The sequence below is a fragment of the Pteronotus mesoamericanus genome, unplaced genomic scaffold (assembly GCF_021234165.1).
Source record: "Pteronotus mesoamericanus isolate MK-2021 breed Mesoamerican mustached bat unplaced genomic scaffold, CSHL_Meso_final contig_433, whole genome shotgun sequence".
Lineage (NCBI taxonomy): Eukaryota > Metazoa > Chordata > Mammalia > Chiroptera > Mormoopidae > Pteronotus > Pteronotus mesoamericanus.
This window is the reverse complement of record NW_026555163.1, coordinates 894,563-920,479: the sequence shown is the minus strand read 5'-3', so window position 1 is coordinate 920,479 and position 25,917 is coordinate 894,563. Positions and strand designations below refer to the sequence as shown.

The 25,917-nt window shown below is 37.5% G+C and overlaps 2 protein-coding genes across 2 annotated transcripts in view; one reads left to right on the top strand and one right to left on the bottom strand.

Moving 5' to 3' along the window:
- The window catches only part of CENPJ (centromere protein J), a 58,341-nt gene that overhangs the window by 18,394 nt on the left and 14,030 nt on the right, over positions 1 to 25,917 (top strand). The window contains exons 7-11 of the mRNA XM_054577459.1: positions 95 to 1,718; positions 3,469 to 3,601; positions 6,770 to 6,935; positions 18,530 to 18,772; positions 22,470 to 22,554. Coding sequence (XP_054433434.1) covers positions 95 to 1,718; positions 3,469 to 3,601; positions 6,770 to 6,935; positions 18,530 to 18,772; positions 22,470 to 22,554 — 2,251 coding nt within the window. The remainder of the gene's footprint in view (positions 1 to 94; positions 1,719 to 3,468; positions 3,602 to 6,769; positions 6,936 to 18,529; positions 18,773 to 22,469; positions 22,555 to 25,917) is intronic.
- On the bottom strand, positions 15,121 to 15,333 carry LOC129073794 (NADH dehydrogenase [ubiquinone] 1 alpha subcomplex subunit 3-like). The gene has a single exon (XM_054577458.1). It carries the CDS (start codon positions 15,331 to 15,333, stop codon positions 15,121 to 15,123), a length of 213 nt encoding a protein of 70 aa, XP_054433433.1.

Genomic DNA, 25,917 nt, shown 5'->3' with positions numbered 1-25,917 from the left:
ACCGTTGGATTGAATTATCTAAGATGGTAGAGATTTGTTTATAATTTGCTTTAAATATACCCAGCATTAATTCAAGTACTATTCTTTATTATAGGAAACAGAAGGATCATTGCTAATCAAAGCAAAACCAAAACAACCATTCTTAAAACGAGGAGAAGGTTTAGCTAGATTCACTAATGGTAAATCTAAGTTTCAGAAAGGGAGGGGCAGTAAACTAATGACTAATCAGAGCATTTCAGAGGACCAACCAGTGTTTAAAATAGACAGACAACAATTCCAGCGGAAAACTGCTCTTATTAATAAAGAACTGTGTACAGAGAACCCTCCTGCTAGAAATAACAAAGCTAGAACCAAGAGTGGTTATATCACACTCAGTGAGAAGCCAGAAGTGCTTAGGAGTAATAATGTGAAAGGTTTCTTTTCATCAAGATTGGAAATACTGGCAGGGAATAAACGTGGTGGGCAATTTAGAGACCAGTTCATACTAGAAAAAAAAGTAGAATCTAATAATAAAGAAAATGCACCCGAGTGTACAAAACCTTGTGATATTGGTTGCAAAGTCTGGAATAACACACAAGATAAAGACACACTTCACCTTTCTACAGGGCTGGAAGGCTGCATGACTTCTAAAACTCCCATAGCTGAGAACGTGAGAGAGTTAGGCTCTTCTCTTGATGTTTCTGTTCAGAAAAAATTGGAGAATTGGGAAAAAGAAAAGGAAAAGGAAAATTTAGAATTAGATGAATTTTTGTTTTTAGAACAAGCTGCTGATGAAATATCATTTTCCAGCAATTCCTCATTTGTATTGAAGATCTTAGAGAGGGACCAACAGACCTGTAAAGGTCACCGGCTGTCTTCTACTCCTGTCAAAGCTGAGCAGCAGCAAAAGATGATGACACTGGGTCCCATTAGTCAGTGTAGCCAAAATGAGCATCCAGACCATAATAAACATGAAAATGAGGGTGAGTGTGAGATTGCACCCAAACAACTTAATTCTCTGTCCTCACCTGACAGATTGGGGGGACTGTCTTGTAAAGTCAGTGAAAAAGCATTCCAAATGAGCACTTCTGAAAATCAGATGAAGTGGAATGCAAATGATAATGTAATCAACAGCGACAGTAGCACTGACTTTGAGGAGCAACTGGGCATTATCATAAAACCATCAGCTGAGGACAACGAAAAGGGTTTGAGAAGCAGAGAAGATAGTCCACAAGTTTGTGATGGTAAGGGGCCTTTAATGAACACTGGGACTCAAGAAGAGAATAAAAGAAGAGATGTGGATTTAAATTTGTCTGATAAAGATTATAGTAGTGATGAGTCTATCATAACAGAAAGCTTGAAAAATAAAGGTTCTGAGTCCTCAAGAAAACTCTCATCTCTAAATATGAGTAAAATTGACTTTGACGATGAAAGAACTTGGACCGATCTTGAGGAGAATTCATTTAAACATGATGTTATTCTTGGGAATGAAGCCATTTATGGAACTCCCCAGACTTACCCTAAAATGAGTGATATATGTGTACTGGACAAAACAATAAAAAGGAAGGTTGCAGCAGTCAAGAAGGAAGACTTGAGCCTATCCAGGAGAGGCACAGGTCCTCCTCCTACATCACATCTGATGATGAAATTCTTCCCTTCTTTGAAACCAAGACCAAAATCTAAATCAGATCCACACTTGGGAAATGAACCCAAGTTAAACGTTCAAGACCAACCTGCTGGTAAGTCAGAGCATTATAAATATATAACAGATTGTTGCAAATTTAACGTTTATTTTATCAGTGTGTTGTCAGAATGCCTAAAATCCTAACTTCTGGTTGCTATGTTAAAATTTGATTTGTAGGTCTTAATAATGTAATAGTGACTAGTATAAGAGGTTTGGATGAATTGTGATTTCAGATTTTTCAAATTTAAGCCTGTCTTATTCTTTAAAAGTAATTACTTTATTATAAAATGAGATAACATCAAAGTTTCTTTTACAACCAAGGAGTAACCAATTTATGGTTTGTGTTACTGTGGAGTAAATTTTATGTGTGCACACTTTTTTTTGATGACTATATTTTAACTTTTCTTTTTTAACTACCTCACGCATTAACTTGTTAAATATAACCATGAAGAAATACAGTATAAGCCAAGTTTCTTTCCACCACCAGACCTGGGCTCCTAGTCCCCCTTCCCAGAGGCACGAGCATTCCCATTTCATTTGCATATGCTAAATACATTTCATGCACATGAAAGCATATGTCTGAGTGTGTAATTTCCCTTCTGTACAAATGAAAACATGCCTTTTATATAACATTCTTGCATCTTGGTTATTTATTTTGAAGATTGTTTTAACACATACAGCTGTCTTGTTCCATTTAATGGCTGTATAGTATTCAGTTGATGTGATGGGCTTTTTAAATCTATACTGAAAAACTTCTATTATGTTATATTATAAACTCTGAATGCCTTGGAAAGCTTTAAAATATAAATTATAGCATACTATTTAAAAAATACTCTGAATTTAAAAGTGATACTTTTGCAGAAAGTTTGGAAGTTTAAAAAGTATAGAAGCAAGAATGTTTATAACTGAACTACCCAGAGGTAACTATGATATTGTTTTGTATAAACAATACAAGTATAGAAGCAAGAATGTTTATAACTGAACTACCCAGAGGTAACTATGATATTGTTTTGGGATATTTTCAGTCATTCTTCCTCTGTATTTTAAATATCATAGCAACAAATATTATAACTTGACTCTTCCTTTTTAACCAGTATATAACCTCTGTTGGCCATGTCATTAACACTGTCTGTGTATTTTAAAAATGGTGGCATAGCTTTATATGAATGTAGCATAATTTTATGCAGTAATTTTCTTAATGTTGGACAGATTACTTTTTGCTAATATAAATACCACTGCAAAGCATATTTTTATACAAAACTAAGATTTTACAAGTTTGTTCTTTAGTAAGATTTTTAGAAAAGGTTCAAAGGGTAAATATGTGTATATTAGTCTTGTGATATATATCAAGTTTAGTTTCCAAAGCATAGTTAAAAGAAGCATTACATATTTTACTCTCTTAAATAGCAGTTTGATACTGAAAAAAGGTCTTAATTTGTATTTCTTTGATTAGCAAGGGGTAAACTTTGCTTTTTGGTGCTTTACATATCTTGTGACTTATTCATGTTCCTAAGTTATTTTTATATCTTTTAAAAATTTGAATGGTTTCTTTTTATATATAATGTTAATTTATTGTCAGATTGAAACTTTTGAGGTAGAATAATTTGATTCTTTTTTAAATTTAGACTGGTTTCATCTGGAAAGATAAGACAAAATTATTCTAAAATTTAGTTATTAGAAACATTCTTTCTAATGCATTTTAGTGGGGTATTTACCTTATTTTTGGCTCTTAGTGTTAATAGCTAGGTAGTGTTTTGCTGCTGAAGTCCTCTTGTGAAGTTCAATATTTATGGCCTATTTTATAGGTGACAATGCTCGATCTCAAGTTTTGAGGGAGAAAGTTATTGAATTGGAAATGGAAATAGAAACATTTAAAGCTGAGAACACATCTTTAGCTAAACTTCGCATTGAACGAGAAAGTGCCTTGGAAAAACTCAGGTAAGTTTGTGTCTAAGTTGGAAAAAATATACAGTGATATACTTAGTATCTTTAAGATCATATCTAGAATAGTGGAAATAATTTTCCAACAATTATAATCCAACAATATAAATGGAAATGAAATCCGTACCACATATGAATTTTTTAAATTAAATGATCCATTGTGATCAAAGCTGTGTTAAAAAGGGGAATTCTCTTGGTTAATGAGATTATAAATAGAAATTTAAAAGGCATTTTGGGGTTATGAATTCAAATACTACATTGGCTAGTGTATTAATTTCCTAGGGCTGTTGTAACAAAGCACATACTAACTGGATGACTTACAACAGCAGGAAATTATTTTCTTATGGTTCTGGAGGCTTAGAAGTTCAAAGGCAAGGCGTCTGCAGAACCATGCTTTTCTCCTATCTTCTAGTAGTTGCTGGCAACTCTTAGCATTCCTTGGCATGCAGCTGGACATTTGGGTTTTGTTTATTGTGAATTATGCTATTTTCACTGATATACAAATATCCGTTCACGTCTCTGCTTTTATAATTCTTTTGGATATATACCCAGGGTGGAATTGCTGGATCATATGTTGAACCAACCTTGCATTTGAGGGATGCGTCCCACTTGGTCATCCTGTATAATCCTTTTAATGTGCTGTTGAATTTGGTTTCCTAGTATTTCAATGAGGATTTTTATATCTGCATTCATCAGGAGTATTGTCCTGTAGTTTTCTTGTGGTGTCTTTGGCTTTGGTAATTGTGATGCTAGTTTCATAAAATGAGTTTGGAAGTGTTCCTTTTTCCTTTTTGGGAAGAGTTTAAGAAGAATTGGTATTAATTTTTTGAATGTTTGGTAGAATTTACCTTTGAAACCATCTGGTCCTGGACTTTTCTTTGTTGGGAGCTTTTTACTGATTCAGTCGATTTTGTTATCTGTCTGTTCAGGCTTTATGTTTCTTCTAGATTCAGTTTTGGTAGGTTGTATATTTCTAGAAATCAATCCATTTCTTCTAGGTTATCCAATTTTTTTGGATTGTAATAGTTGATAATATGATCTTTTTTATTTCTGAGGCATCTGTTGTAATGTCACCTCTTTCATTTATGCTATTTGAGTATCTTTCTCTTTTGTGTGTGTGTGTCTAGCTAAGGCTTTGTTGATTTTGTGTTGTTTTTCTCCTCCTGAGACTGATACAATGTGTATTTGGTTCACTCCTTGGTCTTCCATAAATCCTGGAGGCTTTCTTATTCTTCTTTTTCCTCTGACTATAATTTCAAGTTATTTGTGTTCTAGTTCAGATTCTTACTTCTGCTGGAGGGAGTCTGCTGTTGAAGGTTTCTGTTGCACTTCTTTCTTTTCTTTTACTTCATCTGTTGTTTTTTTAGCTCGAGAATTTTTGTTTAGTTCTTTTTTATGAGTTTCTTTGTTGAACTTCTCATTTTGTTTCATGTATTGTTTTCTTGTTCATCTGTGTTCTATTGTACGTTGCTGAGTTTCTTTAAAACAACTTATTTTGATTTCTTTGTCAGACAGTTTGTAGATCTCCGTTTCTTTGGGATCGGTTACTGGAGCTTTATTAGTTGCTTTTGGTGGTGTCATGTTTGCCTAATCCTTCATGATCTGTGCAGCCTTGTGTTGATGTCTTTGCATTTGAAAGAGCAACTAACCTCTTCCTGTTTTTACAGAGTGGTTTTGGCAGGTCTTTACCTTCTCCTGCTGGGTCCCTTGGACTGATAACTATGTCTCCAGGATCACAGTTGAATGGGACTGTAACCAGGTCATGTGTCTGCTTCTGGGTCCATAGTGAGATCCATGGTTGGCAGGCCTGTTTCCAGGGGTGCAAGTGGAGATGATTCCTGCTAGAACACCAGTTTGGACAGGACTGCTTTTGGGTCCATAGTTAGTAGGGCTGGAGGTAGGTCATAGGTCATGGGCTACTTTTGGGCCCACTGTTGCAGCTGTAGATAGGGGGATCAGTTACCATGGGTAAGGATAAGTGTGGCCTCCACCGTTTCCTGGACATCTTCCTGCTGGGTGCCTGGGTGGACAGTACTGTCTCCAGTACCACAGTATAGAAGGCTGGAGCCAGGTCATAGGGCTGTTTCAGGATCTATATTTAGAACTGAGGTCTGTGGGCCTGTTATCAGGGGCACAGATGGGTGTGGCTCTTCCCGAGTCCCTTGGTGGATGGTGCTTGGGCTGAGCCCATAAAGGGGCTGGTCTGTTTTCATTCTGCAGCCAGGACCATGTTTAGTAAGTCTGCCACTGGGGCATGGGCCTGCCTTCGCTAAATGACTGTCCTTCATATCATGGCTTTACCAGAGTTTCTCAACATCCTACCTGAATCCTAGAGCTTCCACAAAAGCACTTATGTTCATGGATTGCTGTTGGATTGTTGTTTATGTAGGAGAAGGTAAGCCAGGGACCTTCTGTTACATCATCTTATTGATGTTGCTCTCCCTACGCTCGTAATATGGCATGGAGAGTGAATCTGGGTTATGGCAGTCGTCCCTCTAATCAGCATTCTCCTCAGCTAGATACCAAAGTCCTCAAGTGGTCCATAAGACACTAGTTAACCTGGTCCTCGGGGTTTGTTTTTCCTGTCTCTTGCTCATTGTTTTAGCCGCTCTGGCTGCTTGGCTGTTCTTTGAACACATCTGGCATATTCCTACCTCAGGGTTTTTGCATGTGGTGTTCCCTCTGCCTGAACTCTTTTGTCTAGCTAACCTCATGGCTATTCTCTCATTTTCTTCAGGTTTTAGTATTATCTCAGTGAGGTGATCCCATTCATAATTTTAATCCCCTATCCTGATATTCTCTAACCTGATTCCTTGCTTATTTTCTTCCTTAATACTTTTAATGTTCCATATATTTACTTTCTTAGTCTATCATTGTCTGTCTCTCCCATTAGATGTAAAAAGCTTCATGGGAGTAAGGAAGTTTAGCTTTTCTGCTATAGTTCCTGCTTGATGTATAGTAGGTGCCCAGTGGATGGTTCATTGAGTTAATTGGCTGTTATTTCAATGCTCTGGATTGAGAATGGAATAACTAAGACTAACATCTCCTCATTTCTAGGCTGTCACTGGCGTTACATTTTGGTGCCACATGTAGATTATTATATTGAGATGGTCTTCTTAGATTATTTAGATGATCCCCTTAGGTAACATGGTTTGGTCATTTTAGGAAAGAAATTGCAGACTTTCAACAACAGAAAGCAAAAGAATTGGCTCGAATAAAAGAATTTAAAAAGGAAGAAATGAGGAAGCTACAAAATAAACGCAAAGTGTTTGAAACATATACTACAGTTGCAAGAACTTTTCCGGATAAAAAGGAGCGTGAAGAAATACAGGTATACCGATACTTATATAATCATATAAATTAGTGACGATGACAGTCTTATAAGAATTTTAGTTATTTAATGTGTCAAAGAGACATTGGCATCAATTTATTAATCATGCATTGAATCAACAAGTTATCTGTCTGAGACACTGCATTAAGAACATTTTTGTAGTCTGGCTTTTAAAGAGTGAAATATTTATTCTCTTACTAAAGGCTCCCCCCTTCCCCCTGAAAAAAGGACTACTACAATGACATCAATTAATAAGCCAGGAGTTGGAAGTTCACTGGTGTAATGTTATATTAATTTGTTTTACCTGTCATACAACAAGTACTGTTAGTTTTGTTTATTTACAATAATTGAATGCCCATATACTAAATAGGTGTTGAATTCTAAAACTTATACAGTGATAGGCCAAAGGATCAGGCCTATTAATTTCAAAGTTAGAAATGGACATGATCAGAGGAATGTAGTACTTAAGAACTAATGCATTTCTAGCTAAACTATAGAAAAAAACGTAGGTGAATATATTCATGACATTGGCATATGCAAAGATTTCCAGGAGAAGACAAAGAACTAAGTATAAAAGAAAAAATTGGAGGTGAGAATCAAGATAGTAGAGGAGTGAGTGGAAGTCACACTGACCTCCTCCCAGGATCAATCTGGAATTACAACTAAATTGTGGAGAAATCACCTTGAACAAACAACTGCACAATAGCGAGAGAGGAGCCTTATAACCCCAGACACACAGAAAAATCAGCTTTAGTGCAAAATATCTAGTCAGGAGTGTGGTAGAGACTCAAGAATGTGGGCCCATGGGTGGCAGCACCAGAAGGATATTGGAACGGCTAGTTGGATCCCCCTGAGAAGAGTGGAGTCTACACCAAAAGCAGGGACCTCCAGCCTACAGCACCATAGCTCAGAAAGTACACAGAAAACAGCTGCGAAAAGCAGCAGGGTTGCTCTCTGTTAGAGACAGGAAGCTGGAGATGCAAAGAGCTGTTTAAAGGACCAACACATAAACTTTTGTTGGCAGCCACTAATCCTGGTCTCCGGCAAAGGTGGGGGCAGAGTGGGCTAGAGATGCCTGAGGAGAGACTGGGGAAAGAGGCTTTGGGGAGAGAACTGAGAGTAGCTGGCAGTATACTGGTACTGACTCTTCCCCAATGAGGCAGCAGCCATCTTGCTCAGGAAGAGACCACTCCCCCTGAGTGGCAGCAGAATCAGAGACCATATAGCCCCACCCCAGGTTGGATTCCACTCCGCCCTATGCTGTCTAAGCTGCCTGCTGACTGCAGAGTGGCAGCCACAGATAGTAGATCCCAGTGCTGACTCCTCCCTCATATGGCAACAGCCATCTTGCTCAGGCAGAGACCACTCCCCTGAGCGGCAGCAGGTTGAGAGGGGCCAATAACCCTGCCCCCAGGAGGGACTCCGCCCTGCACTGAGCTGTCTAAGCTGGTCTGCTGAGTTCAGAGTGACTAGATTTAACAGCTGAAGGAGACAGCCAGTCTCGAACAAACTGCCTGAGGTCAGACAGAGACAACATCTGACATCATCAGAGACAGATCCAGAAAGTAAAAACAGCAGTCTCCTACTATAGAAGTTCACACCACAAAGTCAGGAAATCAAGGCAGATCAATTTAAGAAGCAGAAGCAAAAGAGAAGAGTCTCACAAATAATGGGAAGACAAAGAAATACCCCTGACTTGAAGGGATAGGAGGAATCCCCAGAAAAAGAAATAAATTAAATAGAGGCAAGTCAACTATCCGATACTGAGTTTAAAACAACAGTTCTAAGGAAGCTCAGTGAGCTCAGGGAGAATTGCCAAAAACTATAGGGAAACTATGAGGAACTTACTGCAAACTATATCAGCATGAAAAAGGACATAGAAAGTATCCATAAGTGATGAGAGGAAATGAAGAATACAATTTTTGAATGGAAGAACCCAGCAGAAGGAATCAAAGTATGCTACATGAAGCCGAGGATCGGATCAGTGAACTAGAGGATAAGGTAGAAAAAAGCTCCCAGAAAGAGCAAGAAAATGAAAAAGGCTCAAAAAGAATGAGGAGGCATTGAGGGAAATGCAGGACAACCTGAAACGTACTAATGTCCGTATAATAGAAATACCAGAGGAGAAGAAGAGGAGCAAGGGACAGAGAACCTGTTTGAAACAGTCATGATGGAAAACGTCCCTAATTGGAGGAGAGAGAAAGTCACACAAGTCCAGGAAAAACAAGAGAGTCCCATTCCAGAGGAACCCACTGAGGCCCACTCCAAGATACATCATTATTAAAATGGCAAATAGCAAAGACAAACAGAGAATCCTAACGCAAGCAAGGGAGAAAGAGATAGTAATATATGAGGGAGTCCCGATACGGCTAGCATCTGACTTCTCAACAGAAACACTGCAAGCCAGAAGGGAGTGGAAGAAATAGTCCAACTCATGAAAAGCAAAGGCCTGCAACTGAGACTGCTCTACCCAGCAAGGCTCTCAATTAAAATGGAAGGCGAAATAAGGAGTTTCCCAGACAAAAGAAGGCTAAAAGACTACACCTCCACCAAACCAGCACTGCAAAATATGCTAAAGGGACTGCTTTAAGATGAAGAAAAAGTTTCTATGAATATCTAGTTCCTTTCAGAGTTGCCAATACTTGATATTACCACTATTTTTAATACTGATTAATCTGATTGTGACAATGATGTTATTTTAATTGTTCCTTTACTATTTGTTGAAACTAAACCTGATTTTGTATATTTCTTGCCTATTTCTATTATTTTTAAAAAGCTTTAAATGACTTTTTGGTGTTCTTATCCATTTATTGATTAAAGGTTTGTAGAATTTTTTTCCTTTAAAAAAAAACAACTATTAACCCTTTTTAAAATGTGTTGCAAATACTTTCCCATTCTAGTACTTGTCCTTTAACTTTTTTTATATGTGTATTACTATATAGTCTTAAATGTTTGTTATAGTCATATTGTCAATATTTTACTTTATAGCTTCTGGGTTTGAATATATTACTTCAGGTCAAGAAAACTATTGTTTTGTATTTTATCCTAAAACTTCTTAGATTTTACATATTGATTTTAACTCATCTGAATATTTCTTGTATAATGTGTGAAATAGACCTCTATTCTATATTTGTTTTATTTCGAGTAACAATGGTCCATGCACCTTATTTGTTGAATAAACCTTATTTTCCCCATTGATTTGAAATATCAATTTAATCATATATTACATTGTTAGATGCATACATTTATTTCTAGAATGCTCATTATATTTCATTGATATACTTGATTATTTCTGTGCTGGTGTCATGTTTTAATTGCTGAGACTTTATAATGGTTTAAAATTTTTTAATATTTTATAATTGACTTTGACATTTAAAAAGATAAATAAAATCAATCTGCATTTAAGAAAGAAAGAAGGAAAGAAAGAAAGAACGAACTCCTATGTTTTGCGACAACATGGATGAAACTGGAGAATATTATGCTAAGTGAAATAAGCCAGTTGATGAAAGACAAATGCCATATGATCTCACCTATAAGTGGAATCTATTCAACAAAATAAACTAACGAACAAAATAAACCACAGGCACAGAAACATGGTGCAGACTGAAAGTGACCAGAGGGGATGTGGAAGGAGGACAGTGGTGGAAAGAAGGGGAAGGGACTAGCCAGAGACTATGTATGAATGACCATGGACATGGACAACAGAGTGGGTATTGACTGTGGAATCAGGGGAGGGGTGGAATTGGTGGAGATGGGCAAAGGGGGAAAAATTGAAACAATTGTAATAGAATAAACATGACATAAAATTAAAGAAAAAAGAAAGAAATGGATATATTGGAATTCATCAAAAGAAAAAACTTCAGTTTACCAAGAGAAAAATTTTAAATGGCTGTCCCTGACTTATAACATAAAATGCAAACACATCTTGTACTTCCATATTTTAAATACCAGTATTTTTGAGTTCCACCCTTTGCTTTCTTCCTTTCTGTAGTACCCCATCTTTGAACAATCTCATCTGCACACCTGTAGCTTAAGTTATGACATTCCATGTTGAATAGAGTCTTTAATTCTATTTTTTTTACTTTTGTGGGGCGAAACATGTGCTATGTTTTGGTTAATGCTTGGTTTATTAAATGTTAGAGTTTAACAATCTTTTAATTTTTTTTCCCCACAAAAAGAATGTGCAGTGTAATCTTTCCCTTTCACTCTTCCTCTGGCACCCAGTTTTCTTCTCTTTTGAGACAACCAATGTCACGTATCTTTCTAGAGAGATTCTAAGCAAATGCGCGTGCACGTGTGTGCGTGTATTTATATGTGTGTTTGTGTGTGTATATATATTCCTAATTTTTTTAAAAGAAGTTAATGGTAGTATATTGAAATCATTCTGTATCTTAACGGAAAGAGCATCTTCAGTCTTTATTTTACCATTGAATAGAATTGCATTATATGGATGTGCCATAATTTACTTAACTAAACAGTTATATTGCTTGTGTTCTTTTTCTTTCTTTAAAGAGTGCTGTCCTGAATAATTTTGTATACACATCAGTTCACAATTATTCTACTTAGTTATTTGGCACGGGGTTATTGAATACCTGCAATGTAGCAGGCATGTGTAGGGATACAGGTGTAAACAAAATGAATTCATCCTTGTTTACATGTAGCTTACAAACTCAAGTATATCTGTAGGATAAATTCCTGAAAGTGAAATTTCTAGGTTAAAGGGGATAGTATGCACATATGTAGATATTGCAAGATTTATCCCTTCATAAAAACTTCAATTTTTAATTCTACTAGCAATTATTAGAGTGTTTTTGCTTTTTGCTTGCTAGGGAAAAATTAAAAATTGATATTAAACTTACTTGAATTTCTTTTTAAAATCTATACTCTAGATTATAGATTATTGTTATAATCTATAATATAAATTTAGCATGACTTTTTGTGAAGACTTCAAATACTTTAAATAGTTAAAATCAAATTCAGCTATCAGGAAACTTCACTAAATTTAAAAACATAACCTATTCTGAAATATCAGCATAATTGGTTTGTCATTTCATTTTTATTGTGTTTGAGTGTCCTGGGAGTAGAGCAATACTTACTCTGATATTTGGCTATGTTATGAAAATCTTACAAGATCCAAAAGGAAGAAAAGGCAACCTTCTTAGACCACCCAAGATTATAAGCTTGACTCTTCCCACCTTCCCTTTGTCATAACGGAGATTTCTTCTTCCATTGTGATTCAGACCATAGCAGAGGAGCTTTCTCCTTGTGTTTCTATTTATTTTGATGAGAATAACACATAGATTTTACTTTATTGTAACTTGGGCCTTTCCCTCAAACAATGTATCCTCTTATTCTCTAAGTGAATTCTTGCTAGTCTGCTAGTCATTAGGCACATTTGGCTATTTAAATTTAAGTTGATTGAAATTAAGTAAAACTAAAAATTCAGTTTCTCAGTGACGTCAGCCACATTTCAAGTGCTCAGTAGCCATTGTGTGACTGGTAGCTATCATTGGACAGTGCAGGTCCAGAACACATCGTAATTGCAGAAGGCTCTGGACAGTGTTGATGTAGAGGCCTCATCTCCTGGAGATTTGGTGAGTTAGCTTTCCTCTTTAGGACATTAGGCTATTTCATAATTTGGTGACTTTTTCTGGATTCCTCTTTCTACTTTGTTAGTGTTGATTTAAGTACTGGACCCTTTTCAAAAGACTTGGTATATTGTGGCTGCCTAAGCAAGAGGGCTGCTGCCATGTGGGGGATGGGTCAGCACTGGGATCCCACCCACTACTCTCTCAGTTTTCTCCCCAAGGCCTCCTTCCCCAGTTTCTCCTCAGGCATCTCTAGCCCTCTCTGCCCCGACATTTGCTGGAGTGCAGGGATCGTCATGCCTAGACTTCATGCTATAAAAAAGCCTCTTAATCTCAGATTTCCTGTTTGACAAGTGAATCTTATAAACAGCTGGATTTTTTTGCCTGACAAACTAAAAGCAAAGCTCCTTCCTTTTCCGAAAGGTGGCATCACTTTTGCCCTTAGAAGAGATTGGAGGTGCATGGTGGCTGATGAAATGAGTCTAGGAAAGGCAATCCAGGAAATTGTCATCGCTTACTTGTATAAGGAGTGGCCTCTTTTAATAGTGGTCCCTTTATCTTTGAGGTACCCTTGGACAGAAGAAATAGAGAAATGGATCCCAGAGTTAGGTCCAGAAGAAATCAGTGTTACTCAGAATAAAACTGATGCTGGGAGAATATTAACCAGCAAAGTGACAATTCTGGGTTATGATCTTTTAGCGACAGATGGAAACTTTGATAGACACATGGAATAATCAAAATTTCAACGTAGTGATAATGGATGAATCACACTACATGAAGTCCGGAAATGCAAGTCACAGCAAGATTTTATTGTCAATAGTACAGAAAGCCAAACAAGCCATTCTTACAGAAACTCCACCTTTGGGAAGGCCTGCAGAGCTTTTTATGCAGATTAATGCTCTCTTTCCACAAAAATTTGGAACTTGGACTGACTATGCCAAAAGATACTATAATGCACATGTCAGGTGTTTTGGTAAAAGGCATTGTGATTGTAGGGGAGCATCAAATCCTAAAGAACTTCATCAGTTATTAAGTGACATAATGATTAGAAGGTTAAAGGCTGAAGTTTTAACCCAGCTGCTCCCTAAAATCAGCGTATTCCTTTGGATCTTCTGTCAGCAGCAGCCAAGGAGTTGAATACCAGCTTTGAAGAGTAGAAAAAATTAATGAGATCTTCAAATTTAGTTGCCACTGAGACTGTTACGGGGTTGATTACTCCCATGTTTAAACAAACTGCTATTGCCAAGGTACTCATTGCTGGGCCATCATGTGTTTGCCTTGATACAAATTATTTAACATTTTAATGTTTTTACTTAAGCAGCTTATTTGCATATTATAACACGTTTTGCCATTTAATTTTTAACTCTTTATAATTAAAAAACTTAGGCATATTCAGAGAAAACAAAATAGTATTTTGGGCACCGTTATACCAATCCATATATTGATCCTTTCCAGTGTAAGAGTACACTTTGATAGTGTTTTATACTTTAAAGGACATATATATTCATCTTTATTGTCAGCTTTTTCTATGGCTTTATTACATAATTGCTACACATAATCTGTTTTGGTTGTTGATTATTTTTAATTGGTATTATATTTTTAGTTTTCTACAGAGAGAAAGGTGCTCAGGTGTTTGTCTAAAAAGAGTTTTTAAATCTCAGTGTGCCTATTAAGTAGACTTATCACATGTTGTTTTTGCCAACGTGGTGGTACTTAAACATCCTAGTGTCATCTCTCTCCAGTTCTGAAATATTTTATAACATTTTTAAATGAGGCTTATTGAGGTATAATTTACATACAGTGAAATTTGTTCTTTTAAAATGTGTAGTTTGATGAGGCTTGACAAATATATAGTTAAGTAAGCAACACTGCAGTCAAGCTAAAGAATATTTTCGTTACTCAAAAAAAGTTTTCTTATGCACCTTTGAAGTCATTTTTCTTACACTCACCCCTCTAGACCTTGGCAGTCTAGGCAGATCTGCTTCTATCACTATAGGTTTGCATTTCCCAGACTGTCTCAGAAATGGAATCATATGGTATGTAGCCTTATTTCTAGCTTCTTTCACTTAATGTAAAGTGTTGATCATGATCAATGTAATGAATGTTGATTATGTTTTTTCATGTCATTAATTTTTTTACTTATATTGCTGCATAATATTTCAATGTATGGTTATAAAAATTTTTTTTAATTACTTTACTAATTAATGGCTGTTTGATGTATTCTCAGGTTGGGCTATTAGGAATAAGCCTATTATAATCATTCATGTACAAGAAAAAAAAAGACAGTATATTGTGTGTAGCCATGGATGTTCATTATTTGTTTCTGTTCTTGGTCTAGTACCTTCTTTTTCTTAAACTAATGGCTTTTCATATTTTCCTATTGAGTATATTTACTCTTTTTTTTTCTACCTCTACTATGCAAATACATACTTTAAAAACAGGTATACACTTAATTGAAAACTATTTATTGATATTCTTCCACTTTTCTTTTTTGGCTTTCACGTTTATATTGGAATGGGCCACAGAAAAGGGGACCTCATTCCTGTAGTGGAGCTGTTCAGTTTCTTCAGCCGCTCCACACTTGGGCCCTTGGGATCCTAGGGGTGGCTGGGCATGACGGGCTTATTCCCATCATCTCGGAGAGGCACTGGGTAGATGTAGGGCGTCACTTGGTTGATCATGGTGGTGTACTTGGTGTAGGGACTGAAGGGGGACAGAATAATAGCAAGGCCCTTGGTGGTAATGGACATGACCAGCATTGGCTCCCTAACCCAGACATTCTTGAGGAAGGCAGCAAGTTTCCATGCCATCTTGGTCTCAGCCCACTTCCACTTATTAAATCGTTAAAAGATTAATTAAAGAGATGGTACAGGTATAGAGATAATGTGGGTTCAGTTTTAGACCACCTCAATAAAGGCAGTCCCATGAATATTTTGGTTTTCCATTGCATATAAAAGTTATGTTTTCACTGTACTGTAGTCTTTTAAGTGTGCAATAATAGCATTATGTCTAAGAAAACAAAATACATAACTTATAGAAAATACTTCATTGCTAAAAAATGCCAGCCAGCCTTCATTGAGTCATTATCTTTTTGCTGGTGTGGATCTTGCCTTGATATTGATGGCTGCTGTGAAGATGTGAGAATGACAACAAAGGATTTAGAATATTTCATTAACTTAATTGATAAAACAGTGGCAGGGTTTGAGAGATCTGACTCCAACAAGGTTGCTGAAGGTTGGGGTGGGCGTGGCAATTTCTTAAAATGAGATAACAATGAAGTTTGCTCTGTCAATTGACTCTTTTCACGAATGATTTCTCTGTAGCAAGTGATGGTTTGGTAGCATTTTACCCTCAGTAGAACTTTTTTCATTGTTGGAGTCAGTTCTCTCAAACCCCGCCACTGTTTTATCAATTAAGTTAATGTAATATTCTAAATCCTTTGTTGTCATTCTCACATCTTCACAGCTTCTTCACCAAGAGTAGATTCCATCTCAAGAAACCACTCTCTTTGCTCATGCATAAGGAGCAAGTCCTCACCAGTTCAAGTTTTAGCATGAGAATGCAGCAATTCAGTTACATTTTCAGACTACACTTCTAATTCTAGTTTTCTTGTTATTTCTATTACAGCTGAAGGTAACTTTCTCCACTGAAGTCTAGAACCCCTCAGTCATCCCTGAGGGTTGGAATCAACTTCCAAACTCCTGTTAATGTTAATATTGGGTTGGCCAAAAACTTCATTTAGTTTTTTCTGTACAGTGATTTTAGTAGTGCTTAGTTGTCTTTAACTTAATTTGAAACAGTTTTGTTAGATTGCATTGTGATAGTTGTCATATCTGCATGCATTTAAAAAAAATGATCAAAATTGGTGAATTTTTGTGCAGCCATTTTAATATTGAAGATGAAGAAAATATGCAACATTTTCGGCATGTTATGCTTTATAATTTCAAGAAAGGTAAAAATGAACTGAAATGCAAAAAAAGATTTGTGCAGTGGATGTTGAAGGTGCTGTGACTGATTGAACATGTAAAAAGTGGTTTGTGAAGTTTCTTGGTACTATCGATATTTTAACCAAATCATTCTTTGCTATGTGGCTGTCTTATGCATTGGAAGATGTTTAGCAGCACTCCTAGCCTCTACCCACTAGAAGTCAATAGCGGGAGATAGCCGACATACTCCAAATCAATACTGAAATCAATAAAGTTATTGATGAAAATGAAAAATATGTCTTTTATTTTATGGAAAAAAACTAAACAGACTTTTTGGCCAACCCAATATGTTGACCTCTTCCTATGAATCATAAATGTTCTTGATGGCATCAAGAAAAGTGAATCCTTTCCAGAGGTTTTCAGTTTTGTTTGCTCACATCCATCAGGGGAATCACTGCCTATGGCAGCTATAGCCTTATGAAATGTATTTCTTAATTAGTAAGGCTTGAAAGTCAAAATTACCTTTGATCCATGGGCTGCAGAATGGATGCTGTGTTAGCAAGCATGAAAACAACATTAACCCCTTTGTACCTCTCCACCAGAGCTCTTGGGTAATCAGGTGTATTGTCAGTGAGCAGTAATGGGAAACTTTTTTTCCTGAGCAGGTTCTGACAATATACTTACAACATTTAGTAAACAATATAGTAAACAATGGTCTGTCATCCAGGCTTTATTTATAGAGCACAGGCAGAGTAGATTTAGTATAATTCTTAAGGGCCCTAGAGTTGTCAGAATGGTAAGAATGCATTGGCTTCAAATTAAACTCACCAGCTGCATTAGCTCTTAACAAGAGAGTCAGCCTGTACTTGGAAGTTTTGAAGCCAGGCATTGACTTCTCTCTAGCTATGAAGGTCCTAGATGGCATCTCTTTCCAATATAAGGCTGTTTTGTCTACATTGAAAATCTGTTGTTGATGTAGCCACCTTCATAAATCATCTTGGCTAGATCTTCTGGATCACTTGCTGCTTCACCTTGCACTTTTATGGAGACCACTTCTTTCCTTAAACCTTATGAACCAACCTCTGCTAGCTTTAAACTTTTCTTCTGCAGCATCCACACCTTTCTCAGCCTTCACAGAATTGAAGATGTAGAGTCTTGCTTTGGATTAGGCTCTGGCTTGAGGGAATGTTGTGGCTGGTTTGATCTTCTATCCAGACTACTGTAACTTTTTTTATGTCAGCAGTAAGGCTGTTTCACTTTCTTACTATTCATAATGTTCACTGGAGCAGCACTTTGTTGGCTGTTTTGAGGTTTACATGAACATGGGTGGATGTCAGGTTATCTGTGTGTGTTAATGATGTGGTTAGGAGTCTCACTACCTTCAGTCTCATATTTGAATTGGTTCTCTGGTGGGTGGTGGGGAATGCTTCTAGCTTCTGTCTGTATTCCTTTCCTCAGCTTCCAGTCACTCCCCCTGACTTGCACCTACATAGGCTGTGTAGCCAGCTAACTATTTCTCCTTAGTTCTGACATTGATCTTTATTCTCTTTGTGCAGTCAGCGATTACTTCTAGACATTTCCAGGAGTTTCTTGACTTATGTCATCTGGTCCATCTAAAACAACTCATTTTCTTAAAACCTATTTTTTATAAATTCCCAATAGAATCAGTTTTCAGGGCTAGTAGTTCTGACTTTGAATCTTTTATTCTTCCCTTTACCTCAGCTCTTCTCCCTTCAGTTAGTAATTAATTCCTATTAATTTTTTTCTTCACCAGATATTCCCCATTTATCTCTTCTATTTCAATGAATATCTTAATTTAGACCTTCATTATCTCATGGCCATATTATTGCAGTAAACTCCTAAGTGGTGGCTCCCTCCTACCTGCCCTGTTTCCTGGAATTAATTTTGTTGATGGTATGAAGTGAGGCTTTAGCCTGACCCATTCCCTTTCCTGAAAATTCCAGTATTATTGGAATGTGATTGATTGAGCCTTCCCTTTTCTGTTCTCTCTGCTACACTAGCTATACTCTTCTATTACATTATTTTAATTCTAGTAATTCTTTTTGGGGGGGAGGAGCAGGCTTTGAAACAGCAGATAGCAGATTTACAGGAAGATTTGAAAAGAAAGGAAGCCAAATGGTCAAGTACACATGGCCGTCTTAGAAGCCAGATAGAAGTCCTGGTCAAAGAGAACATGGATCTTCGGGAAGAAATAAAAGTGATGGAAAGATTCCGACTTGATGCTTGGAAGAAAGTGGAAGCCACTGAGGGCAGCACCAAGATCAGCCAGTGTGGGACTGCCATGAAGAAAGAGGGGTTCATGGTAGGTTGGGAGACCAGGTGGCTTTGTCAAGTTAGGGGGAGATGTTAAGTATCTGAGCAGTCAGATTCATAGAGACAGGAAGTAGAAGGTGGTTGTCAGGTCTGTGGGGAGAGGAGAGTGGGGGGCTAGTGTTTAATGGGGACAGAGTTTCAGTTTTATAAGTTGGAGAGAGTTTTGTGAATGGATGATGGCAATGGTTGTACGATGGTGTGAATGTACTTAATGCCACTGACCTGAGTGCTTTAACATGGTTAAGATGGTAAATGTTATGTTATATATATTTTACCATAATTTAAACATTTTTTTGAGCATAGCTATACATATAGTTTTCGAATTCATTTGTATAATTTTTATAAAGGGATTATTATAAACAGCAGGTAGACAATCTGAGTTAAAACAGGTCAAGGAAAGTTTTTGCAGAGAGTCACTATCATGTGACCCTTTTGAGCCATGTAATCGGTGTTTCATTCATCTGTTCACAACTCTGATTTGTCAAGCACTGCTTTTAGGCACTGCAGATAAAGCAATGAACAAAACAGGTAAATGTTCTTGCCCTCTTGGAACTCAATATTCCAGTGTCAGGAGAAAGATTATAAATAATACAGATAAATAAAATATATGGTATGTGATATAGTGGTGAAAACAAAGGGAAAAGGCAAGAAGGGGGAATAGCTGTTTGCGGTATTGCAGCTATAGGCAGGAGGGCCAGGAAAGCCTGACTGAGAAAGTGACTTTTGAGTAAAGGCTTCAGAGGGGCTAAGCCAGCATGAGATGTGGGTGAAAAGCAGAGCAGGCACAGGAGCTCCAGGCCTGGAGGCTGTTTGCTTGGAGGGCCTGAGGCTGAGCACGGCCAGAGGCTGGTACAGCAGATCCTTGAATAGTGTCATTTCGTTATAAAGTTGAGGCTATAGGAACTTAATTCTTATTTATATCAATTAGCCTGATAAAATTGCAGAACCTATTGAGGATGTTGCATGAGGACATTGTGCAAGGCTGGACCAGAGTAAGTACGGAGAATAGTAGGGGATGAAATCAGAGATATGATGACGAAGGGTGGTAGGTGCAGATTTTATTAGGCCTTAATAGTTTCTGTAAGCACTTGGGCTTTTTCTGAGTGTGATTGGGAAGGAGTCCTTGCAGGGCTTTGATTGAAGCGGTGGCCTAATCCTTTATTTTAGTAAGCTCACTCTCTACTGTAGACTTAAGGGGGAGGAGAGACTATGGGCCCAATAAGGAGCATCAGCGGGGATTGTGGCAGTGATTCAGACTAGAGATGATAATGGCTTAGACTAGGGGAGTGGCATTGGAGGTGTTGAGAAATGGGTGGGATATATTGATGAGCTGGACAGGGGGTGTGACAATAAGAAAGGAGTCAGGAATGGCTTCCCCAGTTTAGTGTAGTTATTGCTTAATATAAGAGTTTCCATTTGTTATGAGAGTCCACGAGAAGACAGCACAGATTGCTCAGAGCTGTGGACATTAGGAGCTCATGTGCAGACTAGGTGAGTTTGAAATGCCAAGGACATACCATGCAGAGATGTTCACTGGGCAGTTATGCAGGAATCAGGAAAGTCAGGCTGGAGCTTGAAGTTTGGGGTCATCAGCATGTGTGGTGAAGTTTTGGGCTCAGAGAGGTGACCAAGGCTGAAAGTGAGCCTGAGGGTGAGAAGCTGGGGGTAAGGAGAACAAACAACCAGGGTGTAGGAAGGAAAGGAAGCAAGATGGTATCCTAAGAACCAAGTTGTGAAAGGCCCTTGAGGAAAGTGTGATCATTGGTATCAAAGGCTGCTGTTAAGTAAGTTGAGGACTAAAGATTGGCCATTGGATTTACCAAGTAGAGATGTGTCGAAGATAAAAGCCCTATAGGATAAGAGGGAATGAGAAGCTTCAGACCGAATATGAGAACTGTGTAGAAAAGTTTCGCAGTAAATGTAAAGAGAAGGGGTAGTGGCTGTAGGGGAAGTTGTCTTTGTTTTTAAGATGGGAAATTAACACGTTTGTGTATTGGTAGAATTGGTACAATAGAGAGGAAAATGATGCAGGAGAAAGGGGGACAGTTGTTGCTGCACTACTATAAGTGAGGGGAAATGGGATTTAGGGAATGGAGAGGCTGGCCTTGGCCAGGAGCATGGGCCTGTTGAGTCCAATAATAGAAGATCTAAGGTTTGGACCCAGGGGTAGATGTGTGGTGCCACTGGGTAGGAAGTTCTTTCCTGATGCTTTAACTTTCTCAGTGAAGTGGGAAGCACAGTCCTTGACTGAGGGTGAAGATGGAGAACATGGGAGAAAGTGTGAAATAGTTGTCTGAGTGAGAGGAAAGCCAAGGGACTGGGAAATGTAGTCTGAGTCCTGGGCTGCATTGGGGGCCCATGTAGGTTAGAGATCATTATTTCCATTGAGAATGGCTTGCATTATTTTTTTCTTGTTTGGCTTTTTGGGTTTAGGTTGGTAGAGTCATGTTTTAGGAGAGGTGTGGTCATCAGGGGAAATACCACACAGGAGAGAGAGGGGCTTGGAAGTTTACGGCATGCAGTGACCCACAAGAATTTAACCTGCTTAAGAAGGGCATAGGCTACAAGGTTGTGAGGGACATAGAACACATGGATCAATAACTTGTAGGACCCTGTAAGGCTATAAGCATTGTTAGAGTCAGGGTATCAAAAGAGTGAGCTGAAGGATAAGCTGTGGTAGCCTGAAAATGGAATTCTCCCTTCCTCCTCAAACATGTTATTATGGAAGCTTCCCCAGATAGAGGCATTTGAAAGAACAGCCCAATGAACACTTGAATACTTGCCTAGAGTGAATCACTGTTAATATATTGCTATATTGTGTGTATGCACTTTGTTGGTCCATTTGAAGGTAATTTCAGAAATTATGGCATCTCAACCCTAAAGACTTGAGCACTAAATGTCATTGGTTTTTTGAATAGACCAGGCTAATCATTTTGTAGAATGCCTCACATTATGGATTTGAATGCTTTGAAATTGAACAGTTATTGATAATTGAAGATAGTGATGATGACAGTTCAAGAATTTGCCCATGGTAGTAGTGCACGGCTGAGGTTGGAGGGAGAGTAGGTCAGGAGATGGAAACTATAGAGTTGGAGTATCATCAGGCAAGGAGGGGTGGGTGAGTACACAGCCATGAGACTTGGAGCTGGGCGGGGCTAGGAGGCAGTGATAGGGAGCAAGGAAGACATCTGTCCTACCTTTAAATCTAGGGTTGCAAGCTCTTAGGACCCTGAGAAACCTCCGTCCCTGGAAGGAACAGTGGTGAGCAGTCTTCTCAGTGGGAGTTAGGGTTCAGTTAGAACAAGATGGTTTGGGAATCATTCACTGGAGAGGCCAGGATAAGGGGGGTTTTGCTGATGGTGACCATGAGTTCCTGCCCTCTCCTCTGGCTAATCTGGTATCTGCACAGAAGACTGTTTTGTTTTACATTGTCTGTTATGCCCTTACCTTGAGGATTGAATGTATTTCCAGGGGAGGGAGGGGGAGGGAGGGGGAGAGAGAGAGAGAGAGAGAGAAAGAGAGAAAACACACGTACGTGTGTGTTGTTCACTCTGGTCTCTAGTGACAAATGAAAATAATGTAAATGAACATACTTAAAACATTGCAAGCTGAGTTCTGTCAGTTTCATTCATTGTACTAATTTGTAGACTAACACTAATTTTATATTCAATTATCTCCTACTGTAGAATTCATCAGTTGGAATTCATGAGAGGCTGAATTCTTCAGGAACCCAGCTAGAACGAAACAAGAAAAATAATTTGCCCATACAAGGTAAGAAGATGCATGATCTTTTTAGAAGATGTCTCAGGAATTTAAAGAATAGAGAATTAACACCCAACTTAAAAAATAAAACACTGTCTGTGTAACTGATGCCCCTGCGTATCCTACTCCCCCACCTAATTTCCACCCTGACAGCATTCCTGTGCTGGTTTCTCATTCTTTTATTATATTGTGTTCATAAATCAGTAGAGTATTGTTTTCATAATTTACATTATCCCTTTGCAACATTTTTCATATTTTAAGACCATATTAACACATATAACTTCTAGTTTATTGATTTTAATAGTTACACATATTCCATGTGTGTTTGCCAAATTTCCCTGCTGATGGGCATTCAGGTTTTCTCCCGGTTTGTCAATAGCATGAACAGGGCTGCAGAAAGTCTTGATCATGTGAATTTCTCAGGGGTATTTTTCAAGAGTAGGATGTTGGGTCATAGCAGCAGCTTTGTGCAAGTGTAGGAGATTTTCCTTTTGTTTTGCCAAGTGGTTTTACCAGATGTGTGTGGTTTTTTTTCTTTTCTTTTTTTTAAAATTAAATTTTATTTTTTTAATACCATCAGCAGAATGTGCTGTGCTTTCCAACCCTTGATCTGGTCAGAGTTTACAATTTTGGCCAATCACATGGGTGTGAAATGGTGGGTTAGTATAATTTAATATCATTTCCTTGATTACTGGTAAGGTCATATGGGCATCTGTTTGAATATTTAGTGACCTCATCATTTCATTTGTAACTTTGGGAGGAGCTGGGGTGTGCTTCTGTTCATTAAAGTTAGTTATTCTGTGCACTAATCCTGTCAGTTGTAAGCACTGCCAACATCATCTCACTATCCAGCTTCAACTTTTCAGTTTGTATTTTTCATGTACATGTTTTTCCTTTTAATATTGAATTTATCAATCTTTTTTCATGAATTTAAGAAATCCTCAATATTCAATCACAGGTATACCATTTTTTTCCTATGAACTTTTGTTTTCACAACTGGGTGTTTTAATCTGCCTGGAAGTTTTAGAACTTATTTTTGTGAATTAAATTTAGAAAAGTGGATATAACATATGCAGTTTGACAATTATAAAGGAAAAATTTGGATAACCACTAGCTAAATCAAGAAGTAGATTAGAGGCACTGATCTTTCCATGATCATATCACATTACTTTTCCTTGTAGTTTCTACTCCCATAGGTACAGCCCGGAAAAAATGTTTTACTTGTTTTTAGTTTTTTGAACAATTATATTGAGCATATGCGTATTTCATTATCTTTCATTGTGTGTTGCTTTTGAGAGTCAGGCATCTTGATTTGCAGCTCTAGTTCATGAATTTTCATTGCCAGGTAGTATTCCATGTTTGAATGCAGTACAATTTACTTTTCTCTGCTGATGGTATCCTTTTTTTTTTTTTTAAATTTTAAGGATGTTACATACATAGTGATGCTGTGAACATTGTTATACTTTTCTGGTATGCACATTAATTTCTCTAGGACATATACCTAGGGCTGGATTGCTGGGTAATTGGGAGGAATACATTTAACACTTAATAGATTTTGCTAAAATATTTTCCAAGGTGATTTTACTTTCTCATCAGCAATGTAAGCGCTTGCTTTGCTCCAGACGTTGTTAACACTTGCTAGTGTCAGACTTAAATTTTTGCCATTCTAGGGGGAGTGTAACAGTAACTCATCATAATTTTAATTTGCATCACCCACATCACTAAGTATGTTGACAGACTTTGCCTGTGTTTATTCCTTCAACAGCTACATGTATGTATTACAGATATCTTCTCCCAGTCTAGGGTTTGTCTTTTTTACTTTTTACAATATCTTTTGAACTGGAATTCTTTATCTTTTTTAAATTGAAATATATTTGACATTTAACGTTGTAGAAATTTAAGTTGTGTGGCATGTTGATTTGATATTTATATATTATCATTACCTTTGTAGCAATAATTAGTACCTCTTTCACCATTACATAATTATTATTTTTTTAGAGGTTGGAATAATTAAGACCTGGTCTTTTAGTAAGTTTGGTAATTGTAATGCAGTATTATTGTCTGTATTTTCACTGTACTGTACATTAGAATTCTAAGATTTATGTACTACTTGTTGTAACTTCGTACCCTTCAACATCTCTCCTATACCCCCACCTCTCAGTCCTTGGTAAGCATCATTTCATTCTGTTTTTGTAAGTTTGCTTTTTTTTTTTTTTTTTAAGATTCCACATATAAGTGATATCATATAGTATTTGTCTTCCTCTTACTTACCTCACTTAGCATAAGGTCCTCAAGGTTTATCCATGTTGTTGCAAATGGCAGGATTTTCTTCTTTATCATGGCTAAATAATGTCCCGTAGTATATATGGACCCCCGTTGTGTTTATCCATTTATCCGTTGATGGACACTTTAGTTGTTTCCGTACCTTGGCTATTGTGAATAATGCTACAATGAACATGGGAGTGAAGCTAATCTCTTCAGATCCCATTTTCATTTCCTTTTCTTGAATATAGACCCAAGAATGGAATTGGTGGATCATATGGTAGTTCTTTTTTAAAATTTTTGAGGAGCTTCCACATTATTTTCTATAGTGGCTGCACCAATTGCATTCCCACCAACTGTGTACAAGGGTTCCCTTTTCTCCACATGCTCACCAACACTTACCTTTTTTAAAAAAAAAAAAAAAGATTTCAATTTTAGAGAGAGGGAAGGGAGGGAAATATTGATGTGTAAAGGAAACATCGATCAGTTGCCTCTCACACACCCCCAACCAAAGGCCTAGCCCACAACTCAGGCATGTGCCCTGACCAGGAATTGAACCGGTGACCTTTTTGCTTGTAGGACAACATCCAACCTACTCAGCCTCTTTGTCTTCTTGATGATAGTCGTTCTGACAGGTGTGAATCTCAGTGTGATTTTTTAAAAAAAAATACTATTCATTTATTTATTCATTTAATTTGAGAGAGAGAGGGGAAGGTAGGGAGAAAGAGAAGGAAAGAAATATCAATGTATGGTTGCCTCTCGTGCACCCCAAACCAGGGACCTGGCATGCAACCCAGGCATGTGCCCTGACTGGGAATCGAACCGGCGACCCTTTGGTTCACAGGCCGCACTCAATCCACTGAGCCACACCATCCTGGGCATTTTGATTTATATTTGTCTGATGATTAATAATGTTGCGTATCATTTTATATACCTATTGGCCATTTGGATGTCTTTGGGAAAATGTGTGTCTAGGTTCTCTACCCATGTTTTAATTGGATTGGTTTTTTTTTTTTTCAATATTAACCCCTTATTGGATATATGGTTTGCAAAGATTTTCTCCCATTTGGTAGGCTGCCTCTTCATTTTGTTGATTGTTTCCTTTGCTGG

Excerpts from the sequence above, each read along its gene's own strand:
- LOC129073794 (XM_054577458.1), bottom strand. The coding sequence starts at position 15,333 with ATGGCATGGAAACTTGCTGCCTTCCTCAAGAATGTCTGGGTTAGGGAG.